The 18,557-nt window shown below is 46.7% G+C and overlaps 2 protein-coding genes across 2 annotated transcripts in view; one reads left to right on the top strand and one right to left on the bottom strand.

Annotated features, from left to right (window-relative positions):
- Nucleotides 1-18,557, top strand: part of tmod4 (tropomodulin 4 (muscle)) — a 291,784-nt gene that overhangs the window by 81,517 nt on the left and 191,710 nt on the right. The gene's annotated exons all lie outside the window — the stretch shown is intronic.
- prdm1a (PR domain containing 1a, with ZNF domain) lies at nt 5,706-17,286 on the bottom strand. Its single transcript, XM_057044517.1, has 7 exons — nt 17,089-17,286; nt 14,875-15,189; nt 13,264-13,383; nt 12,249-12,501; nt 8,209-9,278; nt 7,985-8,113; nt 5,706-7,889 (listed from the first exon to the last, which is right to left on the bottom strand). Exons 1-7 carry the CDS (start codon nt 17,113-17,115, stop codon nt 7,290-7,292), a joined length of 2,514 nt encoding a protein of 837 aa, XP_056900497.1. The 5' UTR covers nt 17,116-17,286; the 3' UTR covers nt 5,706-7,289.

Below are 18,557 nucleotides of genomic sequence, written 5' to 3'. Positions count from 1 at the left end.
GCAGATTATATTTGTATGTGATTATAAAATGTTCAGAATTGGAATGTTTGTCTGACTATGGGACTCCCTCCATGGCAGCGAGAATGAGGGAGGTCTGAGCAGACCAACAATCAAGAGCCATTTTCAGTCACTTTTAAAGGTTTAACATTTTTAATTTGCATGTTTGTATCTTAAACACATTTAACAGGTTGACTCTGATAATACGATCAATGGAAAACTCATTTGTTCCTCTTTTGAACAACAATGACAAAGGTTAAACATCGTTTTTTATCCGAATCATCGCCTTCCTTAACATCCGAATCTCTGTAAAGTTGAGAGAATGTGGAAGTTTAACAGCTTAAAGATGGACCCTCTGCTGGTCCTCCAGGGACCACTCGACAGAAACCCCGATCAAAATCAATGTGAGAGAAATCTAAAAGGATTTATGAATTTTGTTGTAAAGTTAGTCATAAAGTTATGGCCCATAAAAGGCAACAGAACATGTAACAACCATGTATTGACGTCCCTTAAGGTGTTTGGTAGTATCGGCTTGGCCCAGGTTACCGCTCTAGTTGAGAGATTGATTGATTCATACATAATTTACATAATCCAAAAGCAGCCCGGTTCCCTGAACTGGACCTGGTTTGAATTCTATCCAGACTGTCTGTCAACCCGTGGAACATGTTCGGAACATATTGGCGATATGTTTGACCCACTTGCAGATCAGACCACTTTTCTTTGGGCAGGTCATGCGGTACTGGATCATTGTAGCTGCACAGCTGACCACCGATTCGTCATCGGTTGCTAGTAGAAACAAGATATTTTCGGCGCTGCTGAATTCCCGGCACAAGTCTTTGTAAATGCGGTCTCCGAGGCCTCTCAGCCGTTCCGGGTCCAACTCCATGGAAGCACACTGCTCTAATCGTGCGCACGTTGCTTTGCTCAGGGTCAGAATGATGCGGGCCTGTTCCTCAACAGCAAACTTTGCTTTCTGGACAAGTCTGTTCACCAGGAGCTGCACCAGCGTCTCCACGTAAATTCTCAGGTTTTTCTGTTGCACCTCTTTCATTTTCTCATCCAGTCGAATTTCGACTTCCAGGTCTTTGCTCTTGTGCGTCTCTGGCTCCCTGGTTTCACTTTGAAGGGGTGTGGACACCACCTGACTCTCAACCTTCAGCTGGTCAGACATTTCCTCCTCCTCCTCTCCTCCTCCTCCTCCTCCTCCTCCTCCTCCTCCTCCTCCTCCTCCTCCTCCTGCCATGTTTCTGGTTTGACTTCGGTGTCTTGGCTGATCGGATATTCTGGAAGGCTCCTCAAAGCTTGTGGTTTTCTCTTCTGGCTGTGCTTTAAAGTAATCATCACCCTTTCACAGCAGCTCCCAAGCTGCGTATTCATCCACCAAGACGTTAAGACAAGGAATTTGTTCATCTTGTCTCTGATGTCGGCCTCGATGGAGCTGTGGTCGGGAGCCAGGACCATCCTGGTCTCCACGGCCGTCTCGTTGTCTTCGGTTTCAGTCACACCTTTGTGGATGACGTCGAACAACTGCCCCGTGAAATTTGGATCATCACAGTTGAACAGGCACTCGGATTCTTGGCGCACCCCCTCAGATTCCAGACTGTTGAGGAGAGAGTCGACGTTCTCCGCGAGCATCTGCAGCGAGGTCTTGCTTTCCACGTTGGGCACAGATTGGTGGTCGGCCTTAAGTTCTGCCACTTTGCAGTGAATCAGGGCTTTTGCAAAAGTCTTGCAAAAGAATGTTTTGACTTTGGCCATAGCTGATTTAAACGCCCTTCTGCTCTTGACCTTGTGCTCTGTGAGGTCTGCAAGGACAACCTTCATCTCCTCGGAGGTCTGCTGGTAGACCACCTCGGCCTGAGCCACGGGGACGTCCTGGAGCAGCGGCAACGTGATGCCATTCAGCTCCTCCAGCAGGACAGACCCCACAGGGCTGTTGGGTCTAGATAGAAATCCCTGTGGTGAGGTTCCTCGGCCCTCCAACCACCCCCTCTCTTCTACGAGCTGATGTCCTACAACTGATGTGGGTTTGACATCCTGCAGCCTATTTTGTTGGTCTTTATGCGAAAACACTCTTCTCTTCATTTTGCCCACAAAGCTCTGCATCATTTTGATTGTTTCTTCCACGATCATATTTAGTCTGTTGGCTGGAATCATGTGACCGGAAACATCTGACTCCTCACTTCTGACCATTTCTGTGACCTCTGCACCTATTAGGCGATTTAGGCTCTCAACATCTGCTGAGCTGGCAGTTTCTTCAGTGTTCAGAACAGTGGCGAACGTTTGGGGGAGACTGTTTCCCAGCAGGCCTCTGACCTTCTCCTCCGTCATGCGTGAATCATGGGTCTTGCACATTTTTGACAAGGACGTTAGGATGTCAATCAGCAGCTTTGCCAGCTGGATCCTTGTGGAATTATTGGGAGAGCCTGTTCTGAGCGACTCATGTTGATCCTCCGTCAGCTGCTCTACAAACGCTTGAATCAGGGTTCTGATGTCCTCCAGGGAACGCTTAAGGCTTTCCTTCTTCTTCTTGCTGTGACGCATTGTGTTAATTGTGTTAAATGGTGTTTCGATGCTGTTTGTTAATAAGTAGTTTGTCCTTCACACAAATGTAACATATATAAGGATTAACCCTATATCTGCATTTATATCTGGGAGTCACACCTTTGCCTGAGCAAGATCAAAGAAGATTAAAGCCAGGCTTTAATCTTACTGCACCACATGTGTCTTTTGTACTTTGGTGATTATTGTTGAAAAGTTATTTTTATTCACAAAGTATGAAACAGTCCTATGGCATACAACTGTCCTGAGGCTTTTATGTTTTAATGTCATTAATGAGCTTTTGTCTATTAGGAATTCATGGTATTCAACTCAGATCCAAACATTTAATCTCTGATTTTCCTTTGTTCTTTAAAATGTATTAATCAAGCGAGGTCAAATTTAGAAAGTGAAATGACACATTGTCACACTTTACTGGCAGTGACTAAACTATCAACAACACATCGGCTTCATAGCGATGCTAACACACAGTTTACACCCTGGTTGTAATTTTACTGTTGATTTTTGTTCGCTCATTTAAAAGTTGGGGAGATGTTTCTGTTTTATGGTGCAGCCACACACCAGCACTGACGTCCAGAGGAGAAAATTCAACATCTGGTACGTTTTGGCTTTCCTTCATTCATTCATCTGCAGTCAGGACAAAGCACCAACCATTGCTTCTTCTCAGATTTATGAGTAAAATGTGGTCTTAATTTGGAGAACCGTTGGGCTCCGGCGCTGCGGCGCGCTTTAACTTGTTTTGATGTCTCAGATTAATAATGACACGGCTTTTTTATTATTGTAAACACATTTTTTAGCACATTTAAAACTGTCCACACTTGGGTTTGCCCAGAGCAAAAGAAGACCACTGACACAACTTCCTGTCGCTTCATTTCACACAGGGAAAAACGAATTTCGGGGAAGTCGAGTGAAGACGTTGGGGGGAGGGAAGTGGCGATAAGTCTGAATCACCGTCTTGTCCCATCTACTAGTGTGTTTACAGAGAAACAGCCACCTCGGACATTGCACGGTTTCCCCAGTGCTTCCAAACAAGTATGGAGGAGGCGAAGAGTGTGTTCACGGAAATACTCTCAGTGTGGGGAAACTAACATCTCTCATGAGAAGAGGTATTAATTAACCAGACCAAATGTGTGTGTGTGTGTGTGTGTGTGTGTGTCTGTGTGTGTGTGTTTGTGTGTGTGTTCGAAAATCTGCAGGATCTATTGTCTGGTCCTCAACTTCGAAGGCTAAGGAACTGGGTAATGCATTATGTCTTGAAAGTCCTCACAAAGATAGAATTACACAGATGTGTGTGTGCGCGTGCACGTGTGTGCGTATGTGGCGTTTCTATCAGAAGGAATGTGTGTGGGTGTCTGTGTTTGTGAATCCTGCCAGCATTGTTGTTTACAGTCCACTCGTGGTCTGAAGCAGCGTCTCGTCCAGAGATGCTAACAAGAGTTGTCATGGGAAATTTCAAACATTTCCATTAAGGAGACATGGTGGATAGCTGAGCTCCTTCTTCAGGGCAGCATTCATTTGTACAGTCCTATAAACTTCAAGACAACTTCTGCAGTAGTTACTGGGCCTACAGGGACAACTAACTATCACCTCTAGTAGAAACTGAACATGTTGGCTGGATGGAAAGAAAAGATCCTTCATTTCATCTGGAATTCACCCTGCACTAGCACATAGTTAGCATCCTGATGCTACTTCAAGCTCGTAGCACTTTGATAAAAGGGAAAAAATCTTACCTGCACTGTGGATCTGTCGTGGATCCTCATTCGAGTGGGCCAGAGGGTCCTCTCTGCTGGGCTCCACTCAGCTCCTCTGATGCTAACACTACTGTGTAATGTTAGCATGACAACATTGCAAGAGTTTAGCTGAGGTGATTTCTAATGCATTTTGGCTCTCACAAACACAGTCCTGTGTCTACAAAATGTATTCAGTGGTTCCATTCCGACTTTAAAAGCAAACGTTTGCAAATCCAAGCACAGCCAGAATTCCAGGTCATAGTTTGTGAGTTATCAAAGTACCGGCCCTCGGATCGCCTACGGTTTCTTTGAACTCTGAGGCGTAGGCGTCCCTTTTCTTCATAACTGCTGGTATCTCACTTGAGCCGTTTGGCGTGGAAAGGAGGATGGAGGAAATCAGATGGCTGATAAACCTCCGATGAGACCTGTGAGCGGAGGTACGCTAAGATTTTTCCATGGGGATATCCCCCCTCCTCCATAGATGGTAGCTGTTGTCCTCGCCCAGTCAGAAAAGGGCTGTGAAACCCCCACATCATGATGAGGTAGTGGAACTCATGTCAGTGGATGACGGCAGAAGTTCCCTGGTAGTAATAATAAGATCGAACAAACAGGAAAGAGAGACACGCTGTGCAAAAGTGAAAGATGCTGAGTCAAAGGTGGGGGGGGCACGCAGGCTGTTTTTAGCTGTGCGATGAGGTAAAGGGTCGATGCTGCTCTGACGTTTAGTTAGCGGTAATCTAGATAGAATCCTTTCTGATGTGGGGGGGGGTCAGCTCCTCTGTGGGCAGCTGCAGCACTGACTTTTCCATTGAATTTACCCCAACTATGACACGACCATGCGTGGAAACTCACCTTTGACTCCTCGGATCCCCAACCACAAAGACATGAGAGGCATAAGATTCGTTTATCTAGAATGGTAAATCTGCGTGGCTCCTTTTCAGCTATTAACACTTCACGTGCTGCTGTTGTCAGTCGATGTGACGTTAGCGAAGCTTTAGCTTCATTTTCAAACCTTGGCGATGTTTCTGTGCCTGACATGAACGTATGATTCCCACCCAGAAAACGTACATTCCTTTATTAGCATCATATCAGAAGTGCATCTGCTTGACCTTTCCTAATTTTATCCCTGACCTATCGTCAGACATGCACTGGGATATCCCATGACTGCAGCATTAAGGTCTGATGGCCTCTCGGTACTCCTAGATCTCACTTTAACACGCGTTGTATTTATTTTCTTTCAATTTATTATAGAAAAACATTTAAAATGCTAATGAACGAGGTAGAAATGATGCCCTTTAGTGGTTAATGATGATATAACCATTGAAGTTACGTAATCAGGAGCAACAGTTTCACTGAGGCTAAAGCTGCTGCTTTAATCAAAACGCGTATAAAAGTATAGAAGACACGGAGGCACAGGCGTTGATTTAGAGCAGTGAACATTTATATCATAATTTACACTTTGCACATAAATAACAACATAATCCAGAATGTAAACAGAGACAGTCCTTTTAAAGATTCTCCTCTGGAGTTAAAGCTCTGACGGGAGAAAAAGACGCTTTGGTCGAAGATTGTTAATAAAAGAAGAGAGAGCGGCTTTTGGTTCACAACTGAGGCAGGAAATCAGCATCCTGAAGGGAATCCCTAATGCCAGGAGGAGAAGTTTCATGTACTGATGACAGGGCAGGTGGTGCAAGCATCGGCATGGGAGGGACCAGTGCATCAGAGGGGGCCGAGGTGCTAAAGACGGCTGACGGGTGAGTTTAAAGGAGGAGCCGTCACATCTCAACCCAAATATCAATAAGATCATACAAGAGAACAGACACCTACAAAAATGAGAGGCCAGATGAATGCGTCATTGTCTTCATCATCATCTTCCTCCTCTTCATTTTTGGTTCCTTGAGTCCTTTGTCCTCCATTTTCCCATTTCCGTTCCTTTCTTGGGAGCATTTGGAATTAACGCCATGTGAACTTTGGTTATTAGCATCAAATGTGAACCTGAGGACATTCACTTCCTGCCCTGGGGATTGACAGTGTTGTTGGAAAAATATATAAGAAAATGGGCTGGGGAGTGGGGGGGGGGGGGGGGGGGTGAGGGGTGGGGGGGTAGCTATCCTCCCAGGTCCATTATGTGCTACACATGGAACGGCCACGCTGCTCCTTGGGACCGCACGAAAAGCTGCACTCCAGTTTGGTTTCTTCTTCTTCTTCAAGTAGCAAAATGCAAATAAATAGAAAGCTCCCACTTGTAGCTGTCCCCACACACACACACACACACACACACACACACACACACGCGCGCGCGCACGCATGCAAACATGCTCTGAGGTAACTGTTGTGAAAAAGAATATACAAAAAAATGCCCTTGTTTCATTTAAATTAAGTAGGCATCAGAGAGACAACAGGGGCATTTTAGGGAAGCTACCAAGCAGGGTTGAAATAAAGTCCTTATTGATAAATTTAGATTTATGGGCCATATGCTGGCAAGTTGTTGGTTTTTATATTTAAATAGACGAGACCCTGAAAAATGCACCGCTGGTTTCTATAGATCAGAGGCGATAGGACGGACAGATGGGCCGGGTATCTACATAAAAGGGCCACATATAGCAAAACATTACACCGTCCTCACCGACTGGGAGTAACAAACCCTTCCTTTTTGCATTTGAAGACAAAAATAAAAGGTAATAAATTAAAAAAGTCATATAACAACTGATAGGCCAAAAAAGACACTTGAAAATAGAGACGGTAAGACAGGAAGAACAAGGATTATATTAATTACATGAAGGGTAAATCCAGGGTGGATGATTGTCTTTAAGTGTAACAAATGCTGCAAAGTAGTCGCGGGACAGTCTCTTGTCTCCTGAGCCCTGAGTACGTGAGTCCCTGATGTGGTCCTGGTGTCACAAGGAAGTCACCCTTAATAACAACCAGCTTCAGAAGTCACTATTTACACCTGTTGCTCCTGGCAACAGTATGAAGTCTCGCAGTCTCAACTCCAAAGGTTTGTTAAGCGTGATCCTCGGACTCCTGCTTGATGGATATGTTGGTGTGATGGGGTAAGATGGGGCTACCCCGCCGCAACTTAATGACCGACGTCTCGCTCAGGGACTCGTGTGCACCATAGCCAGCTGAGAGGAGCTCGCTGGCGCTACCTTTGGGGTGGAAATGGGAGGACTTGAGGTCAGCCTCCCGCCACAAGAGCCCCAACACCTGCTTTTCCAGCATGGCTTCCATCTCCACGCCTCCCTGCAGCTGCTCCAGCCGCTCGGCATGTTCGCTCACGTCGAAGCGCTCGATTTCCTCGTTAGCGCGCTGCATCTCCTCCAAGGAGCCGTGGCTGGAGACCACCGGGCTTCCGGGGCGAGAGCCCGCCGCCAGGCAGTAGCCCTTCAGGTGAAGCCGCAGGCTGCATAGGTGGATGTAGTGGCGATGGCAGTGGGGGCATTTGTGTGGACGCTCGCGGGAGTGCAGGCGCTTGTGGAGCTTGAGGTGGACAAACTGGGTGAACTTTGCCGGGCAGAGCTTGCAGTGGTACGGCTTCTCCCCCGAGTGAAGGCGTAGGTGGGTCTTCAGGTTGCTGGTGCTGCTGAAACGTTTGTGGCAAACCTGGAGGAGACGGAGCAAAAGCTGAAATCAGCAACCTACAACAACATCCAGTGGAACTCGACTGCGACGGTCCAGCGGAAACTCCTGCTTGGTACCTGGCATTCGTGTGGCTTCTCGCCCGTGTGGACCAGGTAGTGCTTCTGTAGGTGAGCTAACTGGGTGAAGCCTTTGTTACAGGTCTGACACTTGAAGGGCCTCTCTCCACTGTGGACGCGGAGATGAACCTGCATGTGGAAGAACAGAGTTCAGGCTTGTTGGAGACAGAGGCACACATTTCTGAGATGCTCCATGTTAAACGTGTCGTGCAGCCGAGCCTCACCTTCAGATTTGACAGCTGTCCAAACGTCTTGCTGCACACGTTGCATTCGTATTTGATTTTCCCGTTCTGCTTTTTCAACGGATACGGCAGCGCCTTGTACCCCACCGACCCCACGCCGGGCTTCACCTTGGAAAGATTTATGGCCTCCCCATCTGACCTGTGCTTGCTGGTGTTCCCAAGTAGGGCTGAGGTAGGTTTGGTGGGGACCTGGTTGTTGGGGGGCGATGTACCGGCTGTTGGGGAGCTGCTGGATGGTGAGTGGGCAGATCCGTGTGGGTGCCCAAGGTACTGGTGGTGATGGCTGGCTTTTTCCTTCAGGGAGGTAGCAGCTGAGAAGGCACTGGTGGGCCCTGGACGGAAGAAGTCTCTGTGGGCAGAGATGGAAGACGGGTGGACGGCGTCAGGAAGCAAGAAATGCCTTCCTGGTGCCTCAGATGTCAGGAGGGGCATCTGAGGGGGCAGGAGGCTACTGTAGAGGGGGTACACCCTGGGGAAGATTCCTCCAACAGGGACTCCGCTGCCAGGTAGAGTGTAATGATGGGGCACGAGGTGTGGGTACAGGGCTCCGGGAGGGTAGAAGGACGAGCCGAGCGGAGCAGATGGTGAGGAGTAACCAGGGTAGGATGTCAGCCGAGGGGGGTAAAATGGAGATGGGGATGGAACCGGACCCGCAGGACTCCCTTGAGGGCTGCTCTCTGGACTGCTCCTCGCCGATGGGCTGGGTGTGGCTGAAGAATGGCTGTTGGGGGAGCGAGTTGCTGGGTAGCCGTGATGACTGAGTTTGCGGGTAAGGAAGTCCTCTGAGATGTTAGGGTGGGGCCGGAGAGCCGGGTAAAGGGCAAGAGGGTACAACGGGCGCTCGGGACTGTCTGGGCAGCGTGGACGTGTGGGAAGAGGTCGGCTGGGCTCCCTCTTGGTAGAGGAAGAGGTGGTGTCACGTAGAATGGAAAGGACTGTGTACTCCCTCTTGGGGGGAGTGGGGGTCACGGTTGTGGAAGACGGGTTTGAGGCTTCATCACAATGTTCCTCGGTGCTCGTCTGCTGCTGCTTGACCTCCAGGAGGGACTGTTCTGAGGACGCAGAGAGAGAAGAGTGCAGACTTAGGACAAATGCCAAACTGCCTGATTTTCTTCACAAATAACTTTAAATCAAAGCAGAGTTTTATCTGATGCTTCAAACAATATCTGCTTGGATTCACTTTTATTCTGACACTGAAGTGGGATGAAGTTCAGTTTCACAGCATAAATGTCCGTTAAAGGTTGCGCCTCCGTCAACGCTTCAGGACATGGGTGTCACCCTGTTAAAAATGCCAGAAGTAACTCAATGGGCCAATTAAGATGACAGTTTGGACAAATGAGCATAAGGGCGGGGGCAAAAGACAGGAAGTGAGGCGTGACGGCCGCCTTTGGGCACAGTGTCTATAAAATCAAGATAAAAATCAAAATACTGGCAGACTGAGCTGATGGAAGGTTTCCTCCCCATAAACAGGCTTGACCTTTACCTGCCCTCCACACACACACACACACACACACACACACACACACACACACACGCACACACTGGTCAACACTTGCACTATAGTTTCCAGGTTAAATGTGACATTAAAGAGCATCCTCCTTAGTCACTCACACCTACCCCCCCATGATGAAAGGCTGGATTAGAGGCAGGGCTTCAACCAGAGTGCTCTAAAAGCTCTGAGCTGTTAGTTAGATGCTGCACTGGCAGCAGATGTACCTTTAAAGTACCGTCCCGTGTGTGTGTGTGTGTGTGAGAGAGAGAGAGAGAGATAGTCACAGTTAATCATGTCTGCCAGTGCTGATGAAATTTGTTGAGTCCCCCCTCACACTTGCATCAGTAGTTTTGTGCTGTGTGTAAACACTGATGCCTATCAGGTAGCCCTCCTCCTCCTCCTTCCCTTCTTTCCTTCCCCCCTTTTTAGAAAACAAACAGGGAAGACATCTTGAAGACATCAATCTGTCAACGCGGCCCCTCTGCCAGGAAGTTCAAGTAGTTGACAGAGGGGGTGGAGGTGTGGCTATACCTCTGCTCCACCACTCCGTCCTAGGATTTAAAGGTCTTTCAAGTGGCAAACGGCAAGTGCTCGCACACACAGACACACACACATGGCAACAACATATGAAATGTGAGCTAGCATGGTTTCAAAAGATGAAAAGCTGGGTGAGAATGTGTTGGCATGACATGCTTGTGACTGTGAGAGGAGAAAAAAGGTTTTGTCAGCAATATACACCTTGTCTCTCTCTCTCTCTCTCTTTCTCTCTCTCTCTCTCTCTCTCTCTCTCTCTCTCACACACACACACACATGGCAACAACATATGAAATGTGAGCTAGCATGGTTTCAAACGATGAAAAGCTGGGTGAGAATGTGTTGGCATGACATGCTTGTGACTGTGAGAGGAGAAAAAAGGTTTTGTCAGCAATTTACACCTTGTCTCTCTCTCTCTCTCTCTCACACACACACACACACACACACACAGGGCTAACAGGTGCTATAAGTGGTAAAAGTGACAAAAAAGTGGAGCGAAGTAAAAAACCCAATCAATAACAGGATCAGGATTCAAGTCAGATCAGAAAAACAGTTAGAGATCTAAATTATCAACTTGTAGCGCCTTCCTCTTTTACCTTTTGCCCTCATACAAGGGTTTCAGTTTATTATTACGCACGCACTCCGATTGTGGTTGTCTTGGTCTTACTCAGCCAGATCCAACTCCATTAGAAGAGCGTAAAACTGCACAGCAACAGCAAAAATGTGATTTCTTTAAGAGGCTCTTCAGATCGACAGTAGGAAGGAGATAAAAAGCTGAACCGTTTCTGCTACAGGTGAACATGAGCAAGTATTCAAGTCACTTACAGGGTAACAGGAGCCCGTGGGGCTAAATGACAGAGGAGGCTAATTAAAGAACACACACACGCACACACACACAGTAAGGATTTAGAGGTGGTGGTGGCTGGAGGACTCCAGGGTGCCTCCTGCCTCGGCCCCCCCAGGTAATGCGCATTTTCCCTGGGCGGTGGAGTCGACCGGGCTGAGTCTGCTGGTGTCTCTGCCAGCTTAATACTGCTATTAGCCTGCAGTCACACCTGGATTCCTCTCAGCTCTCTGCCTCTCTTTGTTTCCCCTTTCACTCAGCTGCTTTGATCAGCTTCAGTGGATGAGCGATATTAGCTTTGCAGACACGGCAATTCTTTCCTTCCGGAGAACCACATTCAACATTTCTGGCATGTGATGTGAATTCAGTCACCTCACCTCTGCATATATTGGAATTGAAAATGAAAAAATCTGATAATGTATCAAGACCATCTATCTTTAAAGAAATCAGATCAAAAAGGCCCAAAACTAATTATAAAAAGACAGAACCCTTCACTTTAAAAAAACATAAAAAATTAGTTTCTAATAGTGTCAGTTAATGCACAAGCACACTGTATGTGTGTGTGTGTGTGTGTGTGTGTGTGTGTGTGTGTGTGTTTGTGTGTGTTTAAGAGTTTTTGTGTTGCAGGGGCTCTTTAAGTCTGTAAAACTGTGGCATTAGGGGCCATACCCCCCCATGTAATTATACTGTCACACACTCAAAAATCCAACGATGGCACTGAAGGAGATGAAAGGTTGTTTCTTTTGTACTGTGTGTGTGTGTGTGTGTGTGGTGTGTGTGTGTGTGGTGTGTGTGTGTGTGTGGTGTGTGTGTGTGTGTGTAGGATAATGACAGACTAACGTTGAGAGAGGAAGGAGACACAGCTACACTCAGAGAGACAGGCTTTAAGAGCGGCGACAGGACACACTCAAGACACACACGCCTACACACCCATGCCTATGCACATGCACCTACACACACGCATCTACACACAAAATCCTTCACTCACACACTAAACCTGTTGATTTTATGACTTGAGCCCAGATGCTTAAAGTTTTTCTGTTCATTTGACTGTTAAACTGCTGATTTCTGATTATTGATCATTAACCCTTTCACACACGTGTCCCAAAAGATTAAATTAACAAAATAAAGTCCAAAAAAGTAAAGACTTACTAAGTTTCTGCATCATAAGCTCTCCAGACGGTGGGTAGTGGAGGCGCTGGGCGAAGTCGTGACAGTACCAAACCAGAAGTTCAGCGCCGGCTGGAATGGGCTTCACCGTGTAGAAGTATATCTCCATACCGTTCTGACATGCCGCCAGGTTCTGCTCTGCCACCGAATGGGCCGGGTTCACGTACCGCATCCAGTTGGAACGAGTCTCATCAAGGCCGTCGATGAAGTGGTGGAACTCACCGTTGGTGTAGAGCTGCACAGACGGGAGGAGATGAAGGTTAAACTCTATCAGTGGAGTCACAGCACAACAGTTTCAATTCACAGAAACCTTAACGGTTTCAGCTGAGAGTCCATAAATTACTTCACAAAGAGCATCAGAACACAACGTAGAACTGTGGTACCGGTTAAAAAGCAAGAGACATTCAGGCTTCGGCAGGACTGAATCAAGCTGACACAGACAGAGAGGCAGCGAGGAGGACGTGGTGGAGATCCTCTTTTATATTCTAAAGAGAGTAAGGACCAAGTCATCTCCTGCCCCTGCTCCCTCCCATTTCAATCAGTCTCTCACTTCTACCCACTGTGGGTGTGTGTGTGTGTGTGTGTGTGTGTGTGTGTGTGTGTGTTTGAGGGAGAGAGTGAGACATGAAACGGAACATCTTTCAGCTCTGCGCTGTGTTTGTGTCAATGATGGTCAGGTGGTTTGTGAATGTTGTGTAGTTTCACGGTCAATTACTGGCATTGATGGAGTGTATTCTGCAGAGAGAGAGAGAATCTGTGTGTGTGTGTGTGTGTGTGGATTTACAGGAACCACAGTATGACATGTTATTTTGTGTGACGGTGACATCACATCCCCATTTCTCTCTCAAGCACTCAGAAAAACAGCGAGCCCAGTTTCCTGTTCCACTGACTGACTTTAGACACATGTGATGTCACAGGAAGGGGTCCCGGCGGCTTGTGAGGAAGTGTGTACGTGTATGTTGCCTCTGTGGGCGTGTGTGCAAGTGTGTCCACTAACCCTCCAGAAGTACTTCCGGTTAGCATCTTTGGGCACGCTCTCTGCCGTGTAGATTTCACCCACCAGGGGTCCAAAGCGAGTTCCTTTTGGGATGTACTCCCGGCTGCACACGCCAACCACCTGAGAAAAGATGCGAGACGTCTTTGAAGAGGACGCATGTTGGGAGTTACGAACAGAGCGACCACAACAGAATAATCTAATCTGACAACAGAGGAGTGACATTTTTAAAACTGAATCAATAAAGTTGTGAAAACTCTCAGGCAGCTGTGACTGCGTGCATGTGTGTGCGCGCGTGTGTGAGAAGGTTTCATATGTCTTTGTCTCCACTCATCCGCTGCCCTATGCCACATCAAAACTAAAGTTCAGACGCTTTGAGGAGAGAAACGCTCAGAAGTTCAAATAAAAAAGCCTTCGTCTAAAACAAAATAGGAGGAAGAGGAGCAAAAAGAAGCAGCGTGTGGTGACACAGCAATACGTTTTCCTCATGCACAATCAGCACAACCCCCCCTTGTGACTTTGGAAATCCCCTTATTTTTCTCTGTGGGACAAAACAAAAGTGTGTGTGTGTGTGTGTGTGTGTGCGTGTGGTGGCGCATGGATTTGCGTGAGTGTGTGTGTGTGTGTTTTGACTGATTAAGTTTTCAGTTTGATCCAAATCTCAGTCATCTTTGATCAGAGCAGCGCTCGCTCAGCCTTTCTCCTCTTCCTCTCTCAGCTCAGATAAGCACTAGCTGATAGCCTATCGGCTCGTAAACATCACCCACGTCTGACTCTTTTCTTCTCCTTGCCTCAGTTTCCCCTCAATAAGAGAATCTATGTGATCAGACAAAAGTCACAAGGTGTCAAAACGGCCGGAGTCACAACCTTTCCGACCCATGGTCACGCACTTCTCTTCTAATCAAAAATGCCTTGAGAAACCCAGGAGGTGACCCTGCAGAGCTGCAACAGCTCCTCATGTGTGCACACTCTGCACTCTCGTTACAATCTAACCTCTATTTCAGTCTCTGACTTTTCACCCCAGCTCGATCGATTCCTCCGTCACAAGATCTCTCGTTGGGAAACATTTACAAGAGAAATATCATGTGAGGCAAATTATTTCCCTCTGTGAAAACACAATACAAATCTTCGCAAGATTCTGCTCATTTCATGAAGGTGCACAATGATCCGGGTCCACGCGGTGGAACCTCATTAGAGCCCCAATTCAGCAGGAGCTAAATATCTCCCCCTGTCAGCCCAGAACGGTACTGCAGCCGCTCAAACTGGATGGGACATCAAGCTGCTCGCACGAAGAAGCAGATTTGTTAGATAATTTTGAGCAGAATGAACTGTGTGTGTGTGTGTGGGGGAGGGGTAGTGTATGTGGGTTGGTGGGGGGGGGGGGGGTTAGCTTCAGTGTGAGCAGATATTGCTTCAGGCTTTTCTCACACCCACACACACGCAAATTCCTTACACTAAAGCATGTGTGTGTGTAGTTTTATGATGAGACATGCCCCCCCCCGTCCTAAATGACTGACTTCTCAGTCAAGTGCGCATGCTTGTGTGTGTGTGTGTGTGTGTGGTGTGTGTGTGTGTGTGTGTGTGTGTGTGTGTGTGTGTGTGTTTCAGTCTAACCTCTTTGCTGTCAAATGAGGATTTGAAGGCCAGGTTTCTGGGTAGCGACAACTCCGCTCTAGTCGCTGTCACACCGTCACCATGCGTTTGGCCCGCCTCCGTGTCTTTGACAATGTACGTGCACTTCCCCTCAAACTCCGCCTCCGTCCACGTGGTCATGTCTGCCTCCTCCACGTCCAGTTCCATGTCAACATCTGTGTCTTCTGCCGTGACTTCGGCACTTGTGGCGCTGGAGGCCACCTTGGCCTCGTGGTCGTCCTGCTCCATGGTGTGCGCCCCCTCACTAGTCAACATGGCCGAGCTATGAGAGGTCGCCTGTGTGAAGAAGAGAGAGAATCCTTCAAATCTCTGTTAATGAAATGAGAAATAACAGACAAAAGGCCTAAGTGAAACATAGAGTGAGCGCAGGAAAAGAGATGATGAAGGGATGAGGAGGAAGAGGATAAGCTGGATCATTATGTGAGTTGACTCATTGGGGAGGGGGTGACACACACACACACACACACACACAGGAAACTGTTTGTCTTGTCAAGTATTTACAGAAAACATGAACTAATTTGGGAACCAATTAGGTAACAAACTCTGCATTGGCTGCAATGATGTGGGTAAAATCACATGAACTCGCTCTTTTCTTTAAACTTTCTGACTGATAATCAGTTTTGTGGCCAGTTTTTTGCCTAATTTGCAAAATTAATTTCTCATTTCTTTTATTCCAGTTCCAGTGCAGACAGGAGACTTTGATCAATCCACAGGAACTGATACAGATCAATCAGGGACTAAAGTGATTTCATTAGTTTCTTTGGTAAATGTACTTTTCCCTCTCTTGATCTCAGCTTCCGAGGCCAAATAATGCTGTTTGTTGTTTCATGTTGGCTCATTTCAATGGATTTTTATACGTTTAAGGTGGAAAAAACAATGGAAGTGACAAATTATGGCTGTAAAGTAAAAGGTCTCCCGTCTGTTCTCCCCTGTCTCTTCCTGAGGGTTGAAGACAGAGGAAGGAAACGCTGCCCGTGTCTGAATGAAGCTAAAATTGGAAGCAGAGTAGCACTGCAGCGGAACCGGCAAATCATCCCGACTCCCAGAGTGGATGTGTGTGTACGTGTGTGTGTGTGTGTGTTTGAGGGGGGCAGTAAGGAAGACACAGTCAAAACTTTTCCATTTGGGGGGCCACAGTGGTGCAAACAACTTCAAAATCCCACCCAAGACGCACACGTACGTGCACACACACATGCAGAAATCCAGAGTGGGACAAACATGCTGCTCATCCCACACAGACCAGAGGAAAAGCTGCAGGACTTCAACTTCACTCCAAACACACAACTCTCAGGAAAGGCTTTTCAACTGACAAATAAATAAATACAAACAAACAAAAGCTTTTCTGCTCCAAATGATCTTGATTCTTATACACATTATTTTTAATTTACCAAAAAATGTACGTGTTGACTGACAGTAACAGTCAGCAGAGCAAAAAAAAACAACTTTCTAAATCATTCAAATCTCACAAAAAGATCAAATCATGATTGGACTTCAACCAAAAAATAAGAGAAAGATCCACTTCCAGAGCAGCAAACTGGACAGTTTCTGCATTATTTGCTATTTAAAAGAAGCAGATGAATAAAAGCGCACGTATAAAAAAAAGTTTTCCAATATTTGTATTGGAAATTAAAAAAAGAAAATCTGCTGTTTGCATAACAGCTGCAGCATCGAAAATAATAGTGAAACGGCGAAACCAAGAAAGAATGAATCTCTCGCACAAGCCAGAAGGTGAGTGCGCGCACGGAGGCAGGAATTGTCAAAAAAAAAAACAACAAAAAAAAACAAGTCAAGTGACGGAAAAGATGAGAAAGGCTCGGTGCTGAGGGACAGAAAAGCGGCCGATTCTCAAAGCGGAGCTTCGCAAAGTTTGCAAGGAAGCAGGAAAAATTCCCAAAGTGAGGTGAAAACACCATAAATGCTTCAGAACTAAAATATTAATAAATATGAAAGAACAACAGCAGTCACTCTTCTGCAATAATTTTAAAAAAAGAAACCAAAATTGTTCAAAAGGAATCCTTCAACAGCCGCCCAGATTGAACCTCCTGCCCGCATTAAAAGAAGTTTTGGTTTGTTGGGTCATTTTTCTCCCCTCTGTTTTGTTGTTTTATTGACTGTCGTGAAATTAAATTCAAAAGGACGAAGCGTAAATCAAACTGCTCTTTTCTCTGGACTCACCGTGTAACTTTGGTCCCATCCACACATAAGGACGAGCGCTCCGATCCTCCGTGCGCGCCTGAAGAGAGTCGCTGTGCGTCGGACAGGTGCAACCGTCTCTCGCTCCCGGCGCCGATACTCCGCACAGATCGTGCCAATGTGGGATGCGTGTGTCCGTGCGCGTAAACTCAGTGTCCTGCGTTCAACTGAAAAATTTGGCGACAGACTCGCGGACTAAGTTGCAAAAGGGGGAACGCCTCCTCTCACTGCAACCACGCCCCGAATGTCCTGACCACGCCCCCTCGGTGCCCGCACACACATGCGTGAAGGTTTCTGTCATTGATGATGATGATGATGGTGATGATGACGATGGTGTGTGTGTGTGTGTGTGTGTGAGAGCGCGTGTGTGCATGTGTGGCCGTGTGCGTGTGCTTTCTTGAGGAAGACATCCCGTGAATCAATCGACCCCAACACACACACACACACACGCACGCATGCACACACACACGCACGCACGCACACACAAATGCGCGCTGCCTCTAGGGGGCAGAGCTGATCTGCTCCCTCTCTCCTCTTTTACTTTCTCTCCAGCATAAACGAGTCCATTTCCCCATATATTTATTTGGATTCCACAACATAATTCACAGTTTAGCTAAACAAATGGTTCAAACTTGACAGAAATCTTCTTTCAGTTTTTGATCTTTTTATGCGAAGTTACATTTGATCTGGTCGGTGAAGGAAAAGTCGGAGGAGCTGAGAATAAGAATGGATTTATTCCTATTCTCCAGTGTTCCTATCTCCAGTGTTCCCATTTGCATTCACATTAAAAAGTCATGCAAATCGGAGCACTTTTTATTTAAATGGTCTTTTCCCCCCAATAACAATAAATCATATGTGAATTTCACACCATTCTAGGTGGAGTTCAGGACCAGAATCACACCTCCATCGCCTCCATCACTGAGTAGTGAATCAGTCCTGGATTGTGAAGAAGCCCGGTCTGATCTTTATCAGGTCCCTGGAACAGTTCAGCAGATGTTAAAGGAAATAAAGTGGCAGATGATAAATTCCGTTAGATTTTCATTAAAAAGGTGAATCGCAGAACAATCACTTAGAAAAAAAGTTCTCCATAAACAAATGTAAAGATAAAAGCTGGAGCTAAGATGAAATGAAGGCTGTTTTGCTTCTGGTTGCTCTTTCGGCCTCTTTGCTTCTGACACATTAAACCCAATTTATTTGTGATAATGATGAAATTAACCCCAGTGGCTACGTTTCAACTCTCCATTCGTGCTCGTTCTTCACTCTTTTTCTTCTTTTAATCATTTTGATATCGCCAGTTCATCGTTACTCAACAACAGAACATCGGTCCAAGCTCACAACGCTCTCTCTCTCTCCCTGCTATAACAAAGGCTCACTCGCTCACTAACATTGGAAATTCCCGTCTAATTGCCCCCCCCACTCCCTCAATTTACCTCCTACTCACTCGTCTCCCC

This window comes from Takifugu flavidus, chromosome 10 (assembly GCF_003711565.1).
Source record: "Takifugu flavidus isolate HTHZ2018 chromosome 10, ASM371156v2, whole genome shotgun sequence".
Lineage (NCBI taxonomy): Eukaryota > Metazoa > Chordata > Actinopteri > Tetraodontiformes > Tetraodontidae > Takifugu > Takifugu flavidus.
The sequence above is the reverse complement of the archived record's forward strand: the minus strand, read 5'-3'. Positions and strand labels throughout refer to the sequence as shown.